The sequence below is a fragment of the Anomalospiza imberbis genome, chromosome 35 (assembly GCF_031753505.1).
Source record: "Anomalospiza imberbis isolate Cuckoo-Finch-1a 21T00152 chromosome 35, ASM3175350v1, whole genome shotgun sequence".
NCBI lineage: Eukaryota > Metazoa > Chordata > Aves > Passeriformes > Viduidae > Anomalospiza > Anomalospiza imberbis.
In genome coordinates this window covers 698,276-718,805 of record NC_089715.1, presented here as the reverse complement: position 1 = coordinate 718,805, position 20,530 = coordinate 698,276, and the positions used below count along the sequence as shown (strand labels likewise).

At 54.8% G+C, this 20,530-nt stretch overlaps 1 protein-coding gene and 2 pseudogenes across 1 annotated transcript; 1 reads left to right on the top strand and 2 right to left on the bottom strand.

Annotated features, from left to right (window-relative positions):
- Window positions 1-20,530, top strand: part of LOC137464036 (zinc finger protein 208-like) — a 1,110,012-nt pseudogene that overhangs the window by 586,571 nt on the left and 502,911 nt on the right.
- LOC137464035 (zinc finger protein 850-like) overlaps window positions 1-20,530 on the bottom strand; it is a 1,110,255-nt pseudogene that overhangs the window by 595,233 nt on the left and 494,492 nt on the right.
- On the bottom strand, window positions 17,044-18,153 carry LOC137464037 (olfactory receptor 14J1-like). The gene has a single exon (XM_068175365.1). The coding sequence runs from the start codon at window positions 17,974-17,976 to the stop codon at window positions 17,044-17,046; it is 933 nt and encodes a 310-aa protein (XP_068031466.1). The 5' UTR covers window positions 17,977-18,153.

Sequence of the window (20,530 nt, the reverse complement as noted above, 5' to 3'; positions counted from 1 at the left end):
ATCGACATCACTGTGAGACACTGCAGCTCAGGGACCCAGAGTCTGCTGCACTCCCACGCTGCCGCAGATGAGGATGACAGCCCAGCAGCCAGCAGCTGCTCCAGCAGCTCCAGTTCCATCTTCTCCAGCTCCCCAGCCTCTCCAGACCCAACAGCCACAGTTCCCCCAGCTTCTCCAGCCCAAACAACCCCAACTCCTCCAGCCCTAACAGCCCCAGACCCAGCTCTTGGACTCTACCCAGCAGCCCTCAAGTCCCCACAGAGGAAGAAGAGGAAGCTGCCACAACGGAGGCCACCCCCAGCAGGGGTCAAAGCCATCCCCCAGTTGTGCCGGTGTCCCCAGAGCAGGACCAGCCCCAGGATGAGGCAGGTCCCTCTGATCCATCTGTCCAGAGCACTAGCCTCAGACCCTCTGGTCCCACCCAAGGCAGGCACTGCTTGCCTGGGTGGCCCCGGCGGTCCCTAAAGAGAAAGACCTCAAACTCTCCCCACCCCTGCAAGAGGCCCCCCTGCCAGCAGAACTATCAAGGCTCTTCAACTCCTTATTTTTAGAAAAAAAAAAAAAATTGTTGTTATTTCCCCAACACAGTCTCTGGGCTCTGCTTCCTCAGCCTTCCCCTTGTGCCCCACCGTGGGTGGCACCCATGTCCTGGGGGCCACCAGCCTTGCGCCCAGGGCCATATGGGCAGCTTAACTGTCTTCAAGGCCATTCTTACCTAAGAAGAAGTTGCCTGGACTTTCATTTGTCTCAATGTCAATTCCACTCTTGGAGTTTTTCCCAGCTTTGTCCTTCCCAAGGCCGTTTGTGCTAAAATATCTCTGTACTCCATCCTGGATCTTATGAGCATCTGCAAACAGCTGTTTTGTGATGCTAATTACATATCACTTTCCCCTATTACTTTTTAACAAATATTTTCTAAAATATCGATATAGTTACAATTATTGGCACAAATCATATTCATTTATCACATCTCTATCTGGCTTTGTTTGAAGGTGTAGGCTCAAAGCAAACTCCCTTAGTTCCTCCCTGAGCCCTGGCCAAGAGGAGGATGAAACCAGATGTTCCCACACTAGAAGTTGTGGTAGCTTGTTTATTCAACAGTATAAAATCTGGGCCCTCTCACAGTAAAGTTGGCGGCCTCGCCTGAGGGTGGGCGAACCACATAGGCATTCCCAGTTACTGGGAGTGCTTCTCCAATCCCTTGGTGTGACAGGGCATCCCCAGCTGACGTGTGTGTCAGGACAATGGTCAAGTATTAGGGTAACTGGTGATGTATCTTTCTCAATCCCTACAGGCAGTCTTTTCTAGTAATAATCAGGTGCATTGCTTAGCTTATCCTTTTGTACTTCTGTGCTGCTTTGCCCTACAGTCAATGACACTTCTTCCTTAAGCTGGGGTGGGTGTCTTTGGTGCTGACCCTGCCAGCAACCATTCCCTTCAGAATTGGACTCGGTGGATCCCTTCCAACACAGAACATTCTCTGAGTCTGTGATCACTTCTACAAAGTCTGCTCAGAATGAGTTTCAGCTAAAACACTTGGAATTATTTGCTGAAATTAGAGTTGGTAGATGGAACTCTTGTTGGTAAACAATGGAGGGAGAGAACAGCTTCATGTGGGTTTTTGGGGCGTTGCCCCAATATTGTGGGTTCCTCCCTGCATTTTGGGATCTCACACCTCCGTTTTGGGGGTCTCCACCCAGCGATTTTGGCTTCCACTCCTTCCACTTTGGGGTCCCCCTTTAATTTTGTGCACCCCATCCCCATGTTCCACACATGCCCAGCGGCCCCAGTGTGCACTGAATGGCCAGCAAGGGACTGGGGAATGCCGGGACCCACAGTGATGTCAGTCATCCCTCCTGGTTACACACAGGACTCCTCGGCCCTTTTTGGGGTGCCCTGGAGTGCCAAGGCCACGGGGAGGAAATGTCTTTGCTGCCACGCTGGGCAGGATCTTGCTTGGCCCATTATGGCCTCATGTCCCCTGTCTCTCATTGTCCTCTGACAGCCCCTGTGTCCCTGCACCCCTCTCAAGAGCAGGACTTTGGTGCCAGCACCCCCAGGCTCCAAATCCCCGCGTTGGCTCTGTCCCTATGGTATCCCCACGCGGCCGTTGCGCCGGGGCCGTTGTGGCGACAGCCGGCGAGCGGCGCCATGGCGGAGCTGCCGCTGCCCGCCGGGCTCAGAGCCAGCGCCTTCCCCGCCAAGCTGTGGCGCCTGGCGAACAGCCCCCGCGTCCGCTCCGTGCGCTGGGACAGCCGGGCCCGGGGGCTGCTCATCCACCGCTCCCTCTTCGAGCGGGAGCTGCTCAGCCCGGGCGACGCCCGGGGCCCGGCCCCGCACACCTTCAGGGCCACGCAGTTCCGCAGCTTCGTGCGCCAGCTCTACCGCTACGGCTTCCGCAGGGTGCCGGGCCGGGTTGGCTCAGCTGCGCCGGGCGATGCCGGGGCTTGGCTCCACTACGGCAACCCCTGCTTTCGCCGCGACCGCCCCGACCTCCTGCTCCGCATCAGGCGCCGGAGCGCGGCCAACAGGCAGCGGCCGGCGGCGGGGCGGGAGGGCCGCAGGCGCCCGCCCCGCGGCTCCCAGCAGCTCCCCGGGGCGCGGCCGCTGCCGCACGGGCGGGACGGGCGCAGCCGCTTCAAGCCGCTCTCCAGGGAGCGGCCGCCGCTGCCGCCCGGGCGCCCGCCCAGCGGCTTCCTGCTGCTGCACAGGGAGCGGACGCTGCCGGACGGGCGGGAGCTGCGCAGCCCCCGGCCTGGCCGCTTCCAGCCGCCCCCCGGGCAGCGGCCGCTGCTCGCCCGGCGCCCGCCCTGCGGCTTCCACCTGCTGCACAGGGACCGGCCGGTGCCGGCCCGGCGGGAGGGGCCGAGCCGCTTCCAGGAGCTCTATGGGGAGCGGCCGCCGCCCGCCGAGCGGGAGCTGCTGCGCATCCCGCCCTGCGGCTTCTTCGGTTTCTACGGGGAGCCGCTGCTGCCGCTCGGGCGGGAGGGGCCTCGCAGCCGCTTCCAGCAGCTCTACGGGGGGCAGCTGCCTCCCATCGACCGGGAGGTGCTCAGGATCCAGCCCTGCAGCTTCCAGCAGCTCCACAGGGAGCAGCAGCCCCCAGCCTACGACCCGCGAGGTAGGAAAAGAGTTGTAGCCTTGCTTTTCCAAAAGGTCATGAAAAGTGATGCTTGGAGTATTTTTCCACAAGGCTCTGTCATTCTCGGCCCAAAATTCTCAAGCTTATTTAGAAGGGGCACCTAGAAAGGCAAAAGATTCTCTGCCTGGTTTTCCTGCCTGCTTCCTGTGATGGTTGATCCAAGGCAGCAACAGAGATCTGTGTCCCAGAGCCACGTTGTGCAGTGTGACCAATGTCTTTGTATTCTTGCAGCCACCTCGGGCACTTCAGCCCCCAGCGCTCCACCTGGCAGTGCAGGTTGTGCAGCATCGACGGCCTCTGGCTCAGCCTGGAATGCACCTGGTGAAGAGCAGTTGCCACCCGTGGATCTTGGCTTTGCCGTCGAGCAAATGATCCGGGAGATCAGGAGATCCCTGCCTGAAAGGTCTCCCTCTGCTCAGGTAACCCATTGGCGGGGAATGGAAGAGGCTGGGCTGAAAGCTTTGGAACGCTGTTACATGGAGAAGGAGAGTAACCGTATCCTTGATGTGATTCCAGCAAAATACTGAATGATCTTTAGTTTTCTTTTTTTTCCTATTGTTCTTTCAAGGGCAATATGAATGTTGCCCCTGAGTCTTCAGGAGGGGAGCCTGTGAACGGGGCTGCAGCAGAGGAAACTTCATCTGGCACCGAGAGCTGCGAGAACAGTTCCCCAGAGCCCGAGGAGCCTGGTAAGGACAGAGCCCCCGTTGGTTTAGAGAGGTGTGAGACGGCTGCTCTGAGCCTGCCTCTGGCAGGAAGGGAGATGAGAAGAGTTGAGTTCTTGTCTGCAGGGTTGGTGCTTCCTGGTGCCTTTAGTTCAAAGGCACATGCACAACCTGCCCGAGCCCTGCCCTCCACGCTTCGCCAGAGGCTTGGGCACTGAGTCCTCTGCTGTGGCAAGAGAGCAGGGAATAAACCTGACCCTGTGGGAGTTGTGTCACCAAGCTGGGTGTCCCAGTCTGGTTCATACCTCAGCCCCCAGCAGCCTTCAGCCATTTCAGTCAGGACTGTGGTCTCTCTGTCACTGGGACTGTCTGTGTTTCAAGCTCTCGTGGGTGCCATTTGCACTGTGGGTGCTGAGACTTTATTAGAATACTTAAATACTTTACACAGTTCCGTTTTGAAAACTTGGAAGGATCCCTGTTCTTTATAGAGCAGGCTTCAAATTGCCAAGTGAGAGTCTGCCTTTCGGGCCATCTTTTAATGTCCCTGATAGAAGGACAATTGGTGCTCAAGGGACGCTTGCACAAGGGCCAGTATTGTCTCAGTGTTCCCTTGGCTTCCCAGATCCCGTGTGATCAACTTGTCCAGGAGGGCTGCCCTGTGTGCCCTAGGAAGAGACAGAGGGAGAGCCTGTGACCATTGGGCAGGTAGAATTCCTCTCTCTCTAGTTATATTTATAGATGTGTATAGCTATATTTATTGATATATGTATTTTATTTATAGATTTATGTACTTATATTTATCTATCTACATAGACAGAGATTTGTCTAGTTAATTTATTTTTAGTTTTAGGTGTATATATTTATATTTTTAGATGTGCAGTTATAGTTGTAGATGTCCATAGTTGCATTTATACATGTGTATAGTTAAATTTACATATATATAGTTATATTTGTAGATAGGCATATTTATATTGATATATGGGGGTTTAGTTACATAGATTTATATCTGTATAGGTGTAGGCCTCTTTTTAACCTCTTCCCCTGCTCTGCTTCCTCCCTCACCTCTTGCTTTTCCCCCGTGCCCCCTGTGTCCCCTGTCCCTGTGCTGGGTCCGAGCTGGCGGCCGGGCCGGGCGGAGCAGCAGTTCCAGCCCCGGGTGTCCCTGGAGCGGTGGGAGCTGCCGGTGGCCCCAGGCAGTGTCCCCTGAGGAGCTGCTGAAGGACGGTGAGACTGAGGGGGCTGAGGGGGCGGTGACGCTGAAGGGACGGTGACCCTGAGGTGCTGCTGGGGCTGAGGGCTGTGGGGCAGCCGAGGGCGATGGTGGCACTGAGGTGACAGGGAAGTGGCACAGGCCGAGGGGTGGCGGGTCTAGGGGGACGGGATGGGTCAGAAGGGACTGAGGGGCTGAGAGGACTGTGAGGGGCTGAAGAAACTGAAGGGGGCTGGGGCTTTGCCGAGAGCATGGCGGGGCTGAGGGGATGGAGCGGGCCGGCAGGGAGCACAGAGGGCTCCGGGACTGCAGCTCTGCCAGGCCTTGGAACCAGCTGCAGAGCCTCCGCTTTTGCCACAGCTGCAGTGGAGACCTCGAGGACAGCTGGAGACTGACGGGAGCCAGCAGGGAGAAGCTGAAGGCCAGCAGCAAGAGCAGGGAACGGGGACCTGCTGCTGCCACGCTGGAGAGAGCCCGGGTGAGGCCCCAGGGCCGGGGAGGCAGGGTGGGGCTGAGGGTGGCGTGGGCTGTGGCCGTGGGCACTGCCCGGCGGGGCAGCAGCGGGCCCTGCCCGTGCTGGGGCTGCTCAGCGCAGCTGCCCCGGCCGGCACAGGGGCTGTCCTTGGGCAAGGCAGCTGTGCCGGCAGGGCCCGGGAGCTGTGCCGGCTGTGCCGGGCTGCCGGGGCTGCGGGACAGTCCCGCCACGGCTGCGCTCACCACAGCCTGGCCCGCTCGGCTGCTTTTTCTTTCTAACCCTCCTGGGGAGGCTCTGAGTTCTTCCCTTCCCTGATGGAAGTGCAGCTGCTGCCAAGGAAAACGTCCCCATACTGACTCAGTGCTCCCTTTGCTTCCCAGCTGTGCCATCTGCCGTCCCTGTCCAGGAGAGCTGCTCTGCACGGGAGGAAGAGCCCGAGGGAGAGGCTTTGAAGATGGGGCAACAGCAAGAGCAGGGAACGCGTGTTATAAGTTAAAGTAAATAATTTGTCTGATCCTTTAGGGACTGATAAAAGGAATTTTATTGGTTACAAGCAATGACAAGCAAACAGCGCTGGGTGCAGCCGGGGAGTCAGTGCTCCGCCAAGGCTCACACCGCTTCCCTTTTCCCACGGTCCTTTATTCTCCCCCTTCTTCCGCGTTTGTGGCTTTTCTGGGAGTACTCTGCGCGTGCGCCTCCAGTTGCTAGGGGGTCGCCGCCTGCTCTCTGGTGGTCGTCTGGATGAAGGCTCTCCTCCTCTTCCTCGCTGGGGGTTTATGACCCTCTAACCATCTTTCCATAGATGGTTCCACACCTCCAGACCCTAGTTGTACCATCAACTTAAGGAGTCAGCATATCCTCGGGTTTCCTGTTATTCACAAAAACCTCTTCCTTTGCCTGAGTTCCTGTTTAATGATGAACAAAGAGACTTCTCTTATCTGTTACAAGGGGTCTGGAACACAAGTCCTGTGAGGAAAGACAGAGGGAGCTGGAGTTGTTTGTCCTGGAGAACACTCAGAGGTGACCTTATCACTCTCTACACTCCCTGAAAGGTGGTTGCAGTCAGGTGGGGGTCGGTCTCTCTCCTCACAGCAACTGACAGGACCAGAGGACAGGGTCTTATGCTGCACCAAGGGAAATTTAGGTTTTATATTAGGAAAAAAGTTTTTTATGGAAAGTGTGATAAATTACTGGAACTGTCAGTCCTGGGAGGTGGTTGAGTCACCATCATGGGATGTGTTTAAAAAAAGACTGGATGTGGCACTCAGTGCCATGGTTTAGCTGAGGTGGTGTTAGGGCATGGGCTGGACTTGATGACCTTAAAGGTCTCTTCCAACCCAGTAATTCTGTGATTGTGTGACATCACAGACCAGGTTGTGACATCATATAGTTGGCTGTGACATCACTGGTTTATTATGTGACATCACAGAGGAGGTTGTGATGTCACAAAGTCGGCTGTGACATTACAGGCTGGCTGTGTGACATCACAGAACAGGCTGTGAAGCCACAGAGAAGACTCTGCCATCATAGAAAAGGGCTCTGTGACATCACAGAGCAGCTGTGTGATGTCACAGAGAAGGCTGAGACAATAGAGAGTGGGTTGTGACATCACAGAGCTGACTGTGAAATCACAGAGCAGGCTGCGACATCACAGCGAAGCTGCATAACATCACAAAGGTAGCTGTGACATCATAGAGCTGGCTGTGACATCACAGGGTGTCTGTGACATCACAGGGCAGATTTTGTGACATCACAGAGCAGACTGGGACCTCAAAGAGCAGGCTGTGACATCACAGGGCACCTGTCTGAAATCAAAGGTGGCCTGAAACATCTCAGAGTGGGCTGTGTGACATCACAGGGGCTGTGTGACCTCACAGGGGCTGTGTGAGGTCACTGGGGAGGTCACTCCACCCCTGCCCCCTCTCCCAGTTCCCCCAGAGAAGTCCAACGCTGCTCATGCACAGCGGGGTCCCCTGTCCCCCCGGGTCCCCCCGCCCCCGGCACCGCAGCCTCCCCCAGAGGATGTTCCACGAGATCGACCCCAGAGCCTGACACGGGGATGGGGGCTGGGGCTGTGGGGGGTGGGACAGGGGGACAGGGACCCCCCAGCAGCGTCCAGGTGTCCCCCAGGGCCAGAGCCTGGGCCAGGGCTCCTTCACCCTGTTACCAACAAGGGCTTGAGAGCACTGAAAAATTCCCCAGCAAGGGATCAGCAAAAAACAGATTTATTATTAAGCGACAGCACCACAAAGTTCCTTGGCAAGAGTCACTCTGCTCCTGACTGGACACTGCAGGCACACCAAGGAAACAAAGCAACACTAAAATCAAACAAAATCCAGGCAATCAAACCAGAAATGAGCTGAGACCTGGGGCTTTCATTGCTATGGAAAAGAACTGTCCTTTCGTCCAGGTGCCCATGGCCACAATTGGGATTTCACCTCCAACATTGCCTGTTGTGACAGATTGGAGGAGATTGTTGGCTGGAAACATTTCATGTGTGGGGAGGAAGAGGCAGGTCCAGCCTTGCCCTGCCCTGGAACCCCAGCCCTGCCCTGCCCTGGAGCCCCAATTCCCCCAGAGCCTCTATCCCAGCCCAGCAGTGTCTGCCAGTCCCTGGCACAGCACAGGCAATGCTCCACAGCCACCTCTGGAGCCCCCAGCCCAGCTCCTGAGTGACCAAATGACCCCAAGTCCCACCTGGGGGAAGGACCCAGGAACACCAAGGGGTATTTAAGGCTGAGCACAAGGCAAGCACACATCTTGATCCTACCTCCCCTTGGAATTTCTATTTTTTTGAGAACCACTGGAATCTAGGAGTTAGTAGCTCTGTGTGTGCTTCTCTAAATCTTATTTTTCTCTATTTCTGTGTCTTCTTGTGAATTTTGATTAACTTAAAATTGAATAGGGTTAGAGCTTGTGAAGTTGAATGGGCTCAGTTAATGCTTTGAGAAGTGTTTTTGTTGATTAAATGTTGTATAAGACCTTTTGCCAATTTTTTTCTGATTTTCAAAATTTCCCAATATAGGCTGTTTTGTTGTTTTGAGCTCATGAGAATCTCTTGTTGGTATTTCTCCAGTGCATCCAACTCAGAGGACACAAACAATTGTAATTCCTCTTAAATGTCTCCTTGAGAGAGTTGTTTGGGGGATGGGGGTCAGGGCTTGTGTGTGCTGCTTGGCACAGCCCAGGCAGGGCTTTCACAGCCACATTCCACACTCCATTTCCCAGCTGGAGCCGCTGGTGCCTCTGAGTTCTGCTGCCCCAGCCCCAGGGACGCTCTCCTTGTCTGCCCATTCCCCCACGGTCTCTGGGCAGGGATGGCCTCAGTGGGGGCTGCTGACATCCTCAGCAACTTGGAGGCTGCTGCTGAATTTTACTGCTCCAGAGGCTTCTTCAGCCTTCAGCTTTTCAGTTCAGGAATTCAGTGTCCCAGGGCTCATTAACATTCAGAACAGATTAACAAGCCAAGCCTCTGGGAATAATGTAAGTGTTCAAATAATTTGTGGTTAATTAGAGCAATTTCAGAAGCCCCTTCAAATTGAATACTCTACATTTAAAAAGACAGTGAAAAAAGATTTTTTTGGTCCTGTTGTTTTTTTTTCCCCCTGGTAATACACTGATATGTGCAATCTCCAATTGACACTGAATCCAAGCGCCTCCTCATGCAGTTGGAACAGATATGAAAATCAAGACCCTTCATGGCTGACAATCAGTCAGACTCTGTCCCTACCCCCACCCCACCATCTCCCCCATCCATGCCCTGGCACTCAGAGCAGCCTTGTGCAAATCTGAGCTCCCTCCAGCCCAGGCTGCACCTGCAGGTTTCAGCTCCTTGTCTCCCAGACCCACCTGCTTTCCTTGGAGAAGGAGCTGCTCCAGACACAGAGGGATGTTCATTTCTTGTCAGCCAACAAACCCAAGGGAAGGCACAGCTCCATCAAATGCAAAAGTCATTCCTCTGCTGGATATTAACTCCACTTTGCACAGCAGACAGTCCCAGAGCAATGGAAAACACCTTCTGTGCCCAGCACAGATCCCAAGGTCCCCCCAAACCCTCCCTGCCCTGATTCTGCCCAGATTTGCTCTTTGCACACACGAGTCACAGGCTGAAGTCAGGAGCTCCCTCCATGCCCAGAGGGAGGAAAAGAGGGAAAGTGGATGAAGAGCTCTCCTGTGCAGAGCCAAGGTCCAAGTGCCCCTGCAGTGGGAACCACAACTCATCAGGTTTGTGTCCTTTGGGTTCAGGGATGGTGACACTCAGAGGTACAGAAAGGTTTCTTGCCAACAAACACAAGTTGAACATTTGAACAGTTTAATAACCATCACAGCTCTTCCCTCAGCTCTCTGTGATGACCCAGCAGCATCTGACATGTCCCCCATCCCCAAGGGATTTCTCTACAGGAACAGTTTTAGACAAAGACATAAGAAAAGCCAATTCTATTATAGATTTAAAAATAGTAAGATATAATTCATATTTATTTGAACTTCAGAAAGATTGGGCCACTCCCTGATGTGCAAAGAATGAAACCAGTCCATTGAGAGACATTTGAATGACCAGAAAGCATCTGGAGGGGGAAATCTGGGTGCAACGGAAAGTACATAGATCCACCTGGTCTAGTGCAGAGATGTCCTTAGACATGGCCATTTCAACAGGAGAACTGGAAATACCTGAAGGAAGAGGGAGAGGAAAGAATAAACAGAATATTGGTGACTCGAGGAGATGGGAAGATCAGTATTTCTTCTCCTTCTGCCATCAGTACTTCAGAAAATTGCTGTTTCTTAAAAGTACTCAAGTGACACAGATAATAAAAATGTGCTTGTATAATATGAAATGTACAAGTATTAAAACCTCTGCCCCTTTCCAGGCAGACACCAGCTGTGTGCCCATGACCAGGCAGTGCCACTTGTGCCCTGAGGTGCCGAGCTGGGATTGGATCTCTCAGAGAGGAGCTGAGGGAGAGCAGAGCACCTTGCAAGCTGCAGGTCCCTGCCATCCCCGCAGGGCTCCTGTGCCATCAACATCTGCTCTGCTCCAGCCTGAAACAGGGCCCGGCATGGTGCCGGGACCATCAGAGAGCTGAGGTGTGTGCTGGAATTCAATGCCCTCCCCATGGCGCAGCAGCCCTGCATTTCCCTGCTCCAGCCTTGGTCTCCAGCACAGCCATGGAGGCTCTTTGGGCTCCTGAGTGTTCCTGCTGTGTCCATGCCCCCAAGGGCACAGAGCAGCCTCCTCTCTCGGGCACTTGCCTGTTTTCCATGCCTTGCACAGGCGCTGGCCCTGCCCCACAAGGCCTGGGCTGAGTCCTGCCCTGCACGCTCAGCCAGGCTGGGATGGACACTGATGGTTTCTGTGCCAGGCTCTCTGAGCCCAGCCCAGCTCCCTGCAAGCTCTGCCAGCTGCCCTGAGCTCTGTGCAGCACCAAGGGCCTCTCCCCAGCACAGCCCAGCCGCCTCTGGCCCCACAGCTCTGCTCAGCCCAGGCTGCTCTGGCCACTGGCCCCACGGCCTCAGCCCCTGGCCAGGGCACAGCAGCAGCTGCAGCTCAGCCAGGACTCAGCCCCAGCCATGGGGGAAGGGGCTTGGCCAAGGCCAAAGGAGGCTCCCTGGGTGCCCTGCTCCCCTCGGGCTGAGGTGCTGAGAGCTCTGCAGCCCCTGCTGCCATCCCATCTGCCCAGGCCAGCACAAGAGCCCGGCCTTGGGGCCCTCCAGAGCTGCTCCTGCTCCAGGCTCAGGGCCCATCCCAGAGCTGGGGCAGCCACAAAGCTGTGCCCATTGCTGGTCATTGCTGCTCTGATGGGGATGGATCCTCAGCACCTTGGAGGTTGCTGATGAATTTTCTTACTCCAGAGGCCTCTTCTTTCTTGAGCCCTTCACATCAGGAATTCAGTGAGAAAAGCTAATAAACATTTGTTCAAAACACCCAAATAGAGAAAAGCCCTTGGGAATAATTGAAGTTTTCAATTCTTCTGTGGTTAATTGGACAGATTTCAGTAGTGTATTCAAAGTCAATATACTATATTGAAAAGAGTGCTGAGAGAATTGTTCTTTTCCTGTTAATGGATTTATATCAGCAATGTCCAATTGATATTGACCCCCAGCACCTCCTGATGCAGTCTGAATAGATGTGAAAATCAAAACCCTTCATGGCTGACAATCAATAACACTTTGTCCCTACCCCCTCCCCACCATTTCCCTCATCCAACCCCTGGCACTCAGAGCAGCTGAGGAATGGAGTCACACCCAGGGGTGTCCCCAGGGCTCAGGACTGGGGCCAGGTCAGTGAAATCTCTTGATTGCTGATCTGGACGAGGCCATCGAGGGCACCCTCAGTCATTTCCTGGTGAGCCCAAGCTGGGTGGGAGTGTGGCTGTGCTGGAGGGCAGGAAGCTCTGCAGAGGGATCTGGACAGGCTGGAGCCATGGGCCCAGGACAATTGGATGAGGTTCACCAAGGCCAAGGGCTGGGTCCTGCCCTGGGCTCACAACCACCCCAAATCCCTGGCCGTGCCCTGCCCCTGATCCCCACAGCCTGTCCTGTTTCCTTCATCCCTGCATTGCCAGGGACTTTCTGGGACAAGGGAGCTCTGCTCTGGGGATGGAGGGAGGTCCAAGTGCCACCACTGGAGTGGGAACCACAACTCATCAGGTTTGTGTCCTTTGGGGGTCAGGAACTGGTGAGAGGCACAGAAAGTTTCTCTTCATGGCCAACAGACCATGGTTGACCAGGACACAATTTAATAACAATCACACTCTTCCCTGAGCAGTGTGCAACGTCCCAGCAGTGTCTGATTAGTCCAGCATCCACAAGTGATTTCCATACTAGAACTGATATTAGACAACCATGGTTCTGTGATAGAAATAAACACAATTAAGATCTTGTATCAGGATGCTCATCCTGGAGTGGGGGCAAAACAGCTCACACAATTCCTGATTTGCAAAGCTGTCAGTGGTGGATGGAGAAGGGAGGTCAGGCTGCTTTTGGTGTTGAGGAAATGCTGAAACCAGCCTGACTCATGTAATCTCCTCCTGGCCTGGCTGATCTCCCCTCTTTCCCCTTTCACCCACTGGCTTTTATCTCCCACCAGGCCCCCGATGAAGAGCCTGGCTCTGTGTTCTCCATCCCCTCCTCGCTGGCACTGCCAGGCTGGGATGAGGAGCCCCTCAGCCTTCCCTGCTCCGGGCTGGACAAGCCCTGCTCCCTCAGCATCTGCTCACAGCCCAAGGGCTCCAGCCCCACCTTGGAGGCCCTTCCCTAACCCTGCTCCAGCTGCATGACATCTTTCCTGCCCTGGGGAACCCAACCCAGGCCACAGGGACCTGGATAATCCACGCCCTTGATGTCCTGGTCACACAGCCCTGGCCCCTTTTCCCCATGTCAGGCTCTGGGGGGGATCCTGTGGAACATCCTTTGGTGGAGGATGTGGCTCCAGGTGGACCGGGGGGATACCGGGAGACAGGGACCCCGCTGGGCATGAACAGCATTGGACTTGTTGGGAGAAACTGTGAGGGGGAGCTGGGGCAGAGTGACCAACCCAGTGACCTCACACAGCCCTCCTGGGATGTCACACAGCCCCTCTGTGATGTCAGACCTCTGTCCTGTGATGTCACAGCTGGCTCTGTGATGTCACAGAGGCAATGATGCCATAGCTTCTCAATGACCTCACATAAACCACTCTATGATGTCATGGACCATTCTGTCATAGATCACTCATGTGATGTCATAGATCACTCTGTGACCTCATGTTACCAGATGATAAATTTTCTCCACCAGGTGAGCTGACACCTGGAGCTTGTTCTCCAAAACCCCAGGCCTATGGAAACCACACAATGCCCATTGTCTCAGAAGGGGAACTGGAAGTTCACCAGCCTCAGTGTCCTGCCAGCTCAGCCAGACCCCATTGGAACATTGGGGTCCACGACCACCAGGGACCACCAGAGAGACCCCCAGGACAGAAGAACACATGGGAAAAGGGGAGGGGAAATATGTTAATGATTTTGGGGAAATGATTATCAGATGTGTGTTTAGTCCAGGACAATCAATGAACATGTGTGCAAAATACAGAATATGAACAGAAACTTTCCTGCACTCAGCATGCTCGGCTTTGGGAGGAGCTATCCCCCGTGCACCCAGCTGAATAAAGAATGCTGCTTCTTAATGCTGCATTGGTGTGAAGGAGTTTTCTGTTTTACCGAATTTTTGGTAACACTCCACTGCCAAGGAAAGCTCTGTCTCCTGCTGCTCACACACAGAGAAGGGCTGGTGGCAGATGTGGGGGTCATTGGCTGCCTGGGGCACAGTGACCATGAAATAATCAAGTTTTCAATGTTCTGTGAAAGAAGGAGGGGCAGCAACAAAACTTCCACACTGGAATTAGGAAGGGCAGACTTTGGCCTATTTAGGATGGAGATTTGGGGAGTACTGAATCAGGTACTGATTTTTTAATGGGAAACAGCCCTTAAAAACAATGGGGTCCAGGGAGGATGGACACATTTCAAGAAAGTAATCTTAAGGGGGAAGGAGCAGCCTGTCCCAGTGTGGCCAAAGGTGAGCTGGTGAGGAAAATGACTTCCCTGACTGCCCATGGAGGTTTTGTGGGAACTCAAGGGAAAAAAGAGGGTGTATTAACGTTGGACAGAAGGTCAGGCAACTTAGCAAGTGTTTAAGGATGTTATTAGGTCATGCAGAAAGAAAATTAGAGAGGTGAAACTCAGTTACTGCTTAACGTGGCCACTTCTGTGAAAAGATAATTGAAAATGTTTCTATAAATAAATTAATAGCAAAACCTGGGATAAGGCGAACATCGTTATTGGATCCAGTGGAGAATATAGTAAGTAAAGACAAAGAAAAGACTGAGCAACTTAACATCTTGTTTGACTCAATTTTCAGTCTTAGGACAGGTTGTCCTCAGGACAAGAGTTCTCCTGAACTGGCAGATGGGCACAGGGAGCAGAACAGCCCCCTGTAATCCAGGAGGGAGCAGCTGGGGAACTAACTGCTGGGCCACTCAGATGCTCACAGGTGTATAGGATCAGATGGGATCCATCCTAGGGGGATGAGGGAGCTGGTGGATGAGCTCCCCAAGTTGCTCTCCATCATTTACCATCAGTCCTGGCTCACCAGGGAGGTGCCAGAGCACTGGAGGTGCCAGTGTGAGCCCATCCCCAACAAGAGCTGGGAGGAGGATCTGGGGAACTCCAGGCCTGTCAGCCTGACCTCGGTGCCCGGCAAGGTTCTGGAACAGATCACCCTGAGTGCCATCACAGGGCACACACAGGATGGCCAAGGGGTCAGAGCCAGCCAGCGTGGATTTCAGCGTCTGCATGGATGATCTGGATGAGGGGATTGAGTCCAACATCAGCAAATTTGCAGATGAAACCAAGCTGGGTGTGAGTCTGGATCTGCTGGAAAGCAGGAGGGCTCTGCAGAGGGATCTGGACAGGCTGGATCCAGGGCCCAAATCCAACAAGGTGAGGTTTAACAAGTCCAAGTGCCAGGTCCTGCACTTTGGCCACAACAACCCCTGCAGCACTACAGGCTGGGGACAGAGTGGCTGGACAGCAGCCAGGCAGAAAGGGACCTGCAGGGACTGATGGACAGCAGGCTGGACATGAGCCAGCAGTGTGCCCAGGTGGCCAAGAAGGCCAATGGCTCCTGGCCTGGATCAGGAATGGTGTGGCCAGCAGGAGCAGGGCGGTGATTTATCCCTTGTGCTGGGCACTGGTTGGGCAGCACCTTGAGTGCCGTGTCCAGTTCTGGGACCCCCAATTTAGGAAGGACATGGAGGGGCTGGAGCGTGTCCAAAGAAGGGCAACAAGGCTGGTGAGCGGTCTGGAGCACATGTCCTGTGAGGAGCGACTGAGGGAGCTGGGGTTGTTTATCCTGGAGAAGAGGAGGCTCACGGGACACAAGGCGGTGTCAGGGCACAGGTTGGACTTGATGATCTCCAAGGTCTTTTCCAGCCTTGCTGATTCTGTGATTCTCTGAAACCACCCTGGGAGCAGTTGCAGGGGGAGCCCTGGGCCTCCTCTTCAGAAGCTCCAGCAGCCCAGGTCCCTCAGCTCCTCCTCACAGCCCCAAAGCCCATCCTGTCAGTCCTGCAGAGCCTCTGCAGCCCCTCCTCACTGCCCAGAACGGGGAGCCCCACAGCCAGACACAGCAGCCCAGATGTGCCCCCCTGGCCTGGGGTGCTTCTGGCAAGGGAGCAGCACGAGGCACTGCAGGAGCCTGCAGACAATTCCTGCAGCACTTGTGGGATGATCCTGCTCCCCAAGGGACGATCCCATGGTGCCAAGTCAGGAACTGGAATGGGGAGTGGGGCCAGAGAGGAAAGGGCAAACAGGGATGGGCTGTTTGCAGGGCAGGGAACGGGGGTGGGCAATGGGAAGAAATAGTAGCAAGAAGATTAAAAAAAAACAAAGGTGAAGGCAAGGAAATGCTCAGGGCAGTTTGGGGGTGGCTGCCAGGCAGCCCTGGCTCTGAGCAACAGCGTCTGCAGTGGGACGGGAAACTCCCAGCTGATGGGAACAAACTTTCTGGCTGACTGCAGAGGCCAGGACAAAGCTGAGTGGTTTCCCTGGCGTCCCCCAGCCCTTCCTGGCCCCAGGGGCTGATGGCATTTGTGCTCCCTCAGGTTCATGTTCCCACAGCAGCAGCATGGGGGTGCTCCCGCCTGCTGTGTGCAATGCAAACAGGGGCTCCTGAGCCAGCGCTGCCGTGGCTGTGCCTGCAAGGATGCGGCACCTGTGTGAGCTGGGGGAGAGGCCAGGGCTGCAGAGGGGGGATGTTGTTGGCAGCTCCATGAGGACGCTCTGGGACGCTGCCCTGGGCTGTCCAGCGCACTGGGGAGGGATCAGCCCCTGCTCTGCTGCTCCTTCCCGTCTCCCCCAGGGCCCTTGCAGAGCACCAGCCATGCTGTTTGCCCCCAGCCTGCCCACGGCCAGCCTGGGGCTGCTCACGGGGGTTTTCTGTGCTGAGCATTGGCCTGGCCGTGTTCTTGAGAGAGCCTGGGCAAGGAGCCTGGAGCCCCCAGGCCCTGGCCTGAGGCGTCAGCGCTGCCCCAGCAGTGCCCATGGGCTGTCCCTGCTGCAGCCCCGGCACTGCCACCCCCAGGACTGTGCCAGGCCCCGAGAGCACTCAGGCCCTGCAGCAACACCAGGGCCACCAGGGCAGCGGGGCAGGGCCACGGGAGCAGCACTGGCAACACCAAGTGCTGCTGCTGCTGGGCACAGCTGCTGTGCCAGCACTGATCTGCCCCAGCTCTGCACACAGACATTGCTGCTGCAGCCCCAGAGAAGGCAACAAAAGGGCATCTCTGCAGAAAACTTTGCTGGGACATCCTTGAATTCCTTTAAAGCCATTGAGAGCGCAGCCCCTCATTGACACAGTCTGTGGCAAGAGGGAATATGGAGAGAAACAAAACGAGGTATGGCACAAATGATGGCATTTCTTTGTGGATAATATTGAAAAAGTAAAAGAAATCCCATAACCAAACCAACAAGAAGTATCAAAGATGACTTTTATTACAAGTGATTTGCAGAAATTGGCCAGCAGTTTAATGTTTCCGAAACCATCCAGTCATCAGTGTCCACACTGCAGCCTTGAGCTCCTGGTTCCTCAGGCTGTAGATGAGGGGGTTCAGGGCTGGAGGCACCACCGAGTACAGAACTGACAGGGCCAGATCCAGGGATGGGGACGAGATGGAGGGCGGCTTCAGGTAGGCAAACACTGCAGTGCTGATAAACAGAGAGACCACGGCCAGGTGAGGGAGGCAGGTGGAAAAGGCTTTGTACCGTCCCTGTTCAGAGGGGATCCTCAGCACGGCCCTGAAGATCTGCACATAGGAGAAAACAATGAACACAAAACAACCAAATGCCAAACACACACTAACAGCAAGAAGTCCGAGTTCCCTGAGGTGAGATTTGGAGCAGGAGAGCTTGAGGATCTGGGGCACCTCACAGAAGAACTGGCCCAGGGCATTGCCCCGGCACAGGGGCAGGGAAAATGTATTGGCCGTGTGCAGCAGAGCATTGAGAAAGGCACTGGCCCAGGCAGCTGCTGCCATGTGGGCACAAGCTCTGCTGCCCAGGAGGGTCCCGTAGTGCAGGGGTTTGCAGATGGACACGTAGCGGTCGTAGCACATGATGGTCAGGAGGGAAAGCTCTGCTGAGATGAAAAAGACAAAAAAAAAGACCTGAGCAGCACATCCTGTGTAGGAGATGGTGCTGGTGTCCCAGAGGGAATTGTGCATGGTTTTGGGGACAGTGGTGCAGATGGAGCCCAGGTCGCTGAGGGCCAGGTTGAGCAGGAAGAAGAACATGGGCGTGTGCAGGTGGTGGCCGCAGGCTACGGCGCTGATGATGAGGCTGTTGCCCAGGAGGGCAGCCAGGGAGATGCCCAGGAAGAGGCAGAAGTGCAGGAGCTGCAGCTGCCGCGTGTCTGCCAGTGCCAGCAGGAGGAAGTGGCTGATGGAGCTGCTGTTGGACATTGGCTGTGGCTGCACGTGGGGACCTGTTCAGGCAGAAAGGACAGTGACAAGTCAGGAGAGGCTGCTTGGAGCCAAACCTGGGCCATTCCCTGCAGACTGTCCTGCTGGGACTCGCACACCCTTGTTCCTGATCTGGGAAAACCTTCACCCAGGTCCCTGCCTGAGCTCCAGTTGTGCTGGCTGTCTGTGCCAGGAGCAGCCAGGGCTGTGCATGGGAGCTCTTGCGGAGCCATTCCTGCTCCACTGCCCTAGGTTTGTGGCCATGTGGCAGAGGGACAAGGTTGGATATTCAGGATTTTTCAGGCCAATCACTCCTACTGCAGAAAGGGTTGGTAGCATCTGCACTCACACTTCTAAAGGAATTTCACTCTATTTCTTAAGGAAATAGATAGCACGAGTTGATTTTTGGAATTGTTTTCCTACCCACACATCATTCCTGGCTCTCTGAGGTCAGAAATCACCAGCATTCCTGCTGCACTCAGAGTTTGCCACTGAGACATGTGAGAGGCATGTGGCTGAGGGCAGGTGAGGGGCTGGATGGGCTTGTTCCCAACTGCCCTGGCTTTGCACCTTTGGCTGCAATCAGAGCACAATCACACTCCCAGGTCACCCTGGGATAATCCAGACCCTGCCCAGAGCAGAGGGATCCCTGAATGTCTCACCCTCTCCAAAGGTCTCTGGGCAAGCTCTCAGCACCCCCTTGTGCCAAGGACACTCACGGCTCCCTTGGCCAACCCAGCAGCATTTCCTCAGCTGTGGCATCTCTGCACTTCCCCGTGGGACATTCAGGGAACTCCCAGAGGCTCTGGCACAGCTCTGCACCCAGGAGGGCAGCTCAGAGCTGGGAAGGGCACAGCAAGGAGATCCCTGGCTGTGCCCATGATGGGATCTCAGGGAGGGGCTCAGCCCATTCCCCTTTCCCATAGACTGCTTTGCCCTCAGCCCCACAGGTCCCAGGGAAGCTTGGACACCCCATTCCCATGGACAGCCCTGCCTGGCAGGAATGCCAAGGGCAGTGCCTGACTCAGCTGCTGCAAACCCCAGAGCCTCCCTGAGAACACCAGAAAACACTGACAATATCAGGGGAGTGCAGAAACAGGAGAAGATGTTGTGGTGCTGCGCCTAAGAGGGCAGGGCAGAGACAGCCGGGCACTCAGGACAGTGTTCCCGTGCCCAGCTGTGCCCGGCACCTCCCACACTCCAACAGTGCCCTCCTGCCCCAGCACTGCTCTGTTCAGCCCCCTCTGCTTCCCTGAGCATCTCCCTGGCCTGGACATTCCCTCCTGAGAGGCGCCTTGTCCCTGCCAGCGCTCACAGAGCCCATCCCACCCTGGGTGCCCTCGGCCCGGCCCTACAGAAACCTGCCTGTGTGCAGGGCCCTGGCTGGGGCAGGGTCTGTGTGCAGCTGGGTGAGGGCAGCTCAGGAGAGCCCTGCTGGGCCCTGCAAAGGTGATGCTGCTGCTGTCCAGGGCTGAGGAGTGGCTGAAGGCCCTTTGGGAGGCTGCCAGCAGAGAGACTGACCACCCAAAGTCACAGTTCTGGAGTCTCTGTAAATGTTCAAACATTCCTTTGATGATCCTGTGTGTCCCTTTCAACTCAGAATGTTCTGTCATTCTGGGATTACAATTCCTGTTCTGCTTCTCTCATCCCCCTGTTGTCTACAATCAAAAGAGAAAAAAAAAAAAAAAAAAAAAAAAAAAAACAACCTTGTAGCAGTGTTAGAACAGTAAAGGAAAAACCAGACCTTTATTGGAAGTTTCCAGGTGTCCCAGTGGGGATGGGGCAAACCCAGCCCCTGATTTCAACAATTCATTAAGGTTGATTAATTAGGATATTTTACAGGAACATCCAATAGGAGATTCAGTTGCCCCAGTTACACACCCCTGGCTCAACCCATTGGAGTAGGTCCAAGGACTACTTTGCCCCAGTTTTTGTTATCACTGCTCACATTCAAAAACCAAAATGTTCTTCTTCTAGGTCCTCTTCCTGGTAATAAGACTATACAGAAACTCAGGACTGTGTTTAGAAGGTCAGCTTATTGTTCTAAAATCTAAGAAAAAGATTAGGAAATGTACTAAAGTTAATTAAGGATCGCAGTTATAGAAGCATATAACAGAATTTTAATAGAGCTAATTAAGTGTTTAAAAGAGTAAAGTAAGGATTATAGTTTTATAACTATATAATAGTAATTTACAGACCTACAAATACATTAAAAATGTATAAAAGGAAAAAATCTTTTTGTCTCATCCTTCTCCAAGCAGGAAATTGAAAACACTCTCAGGAAAGCTCCTGATCTTTACAGCAATCCCAGGTTTACCTTCTTTGGGAAGTGTCCTGCGGAGCTGTGCCCAGGCTGGTCTGGAGCTGGGAGCAGCCTGGCCCCAGCCAGCAGCTCTCAGCAGCAGCACCTGCCCTGCTCAGGGTGGCTCCTTCCCCCCACAGCTTCTCTCCAGTGCTGGGAGCAGCTCCCTGGGCCGGCTGAGAGCTGTCCCTGGCAGGCAGCAGAGTCCCTGGCCCAGCACAGCGCCCTGGGCTGCAGGACCCTGCTCTGCAG

Coding starts and splice junctions, on each gene's coding strand:
- LOC137464037 (XM_068175365.1), bottom strand. CDS start 17,976: ATGTCCAACAGCAGCTCCATCAGCCACTTCCTCCTGCTGGCACTGGCA.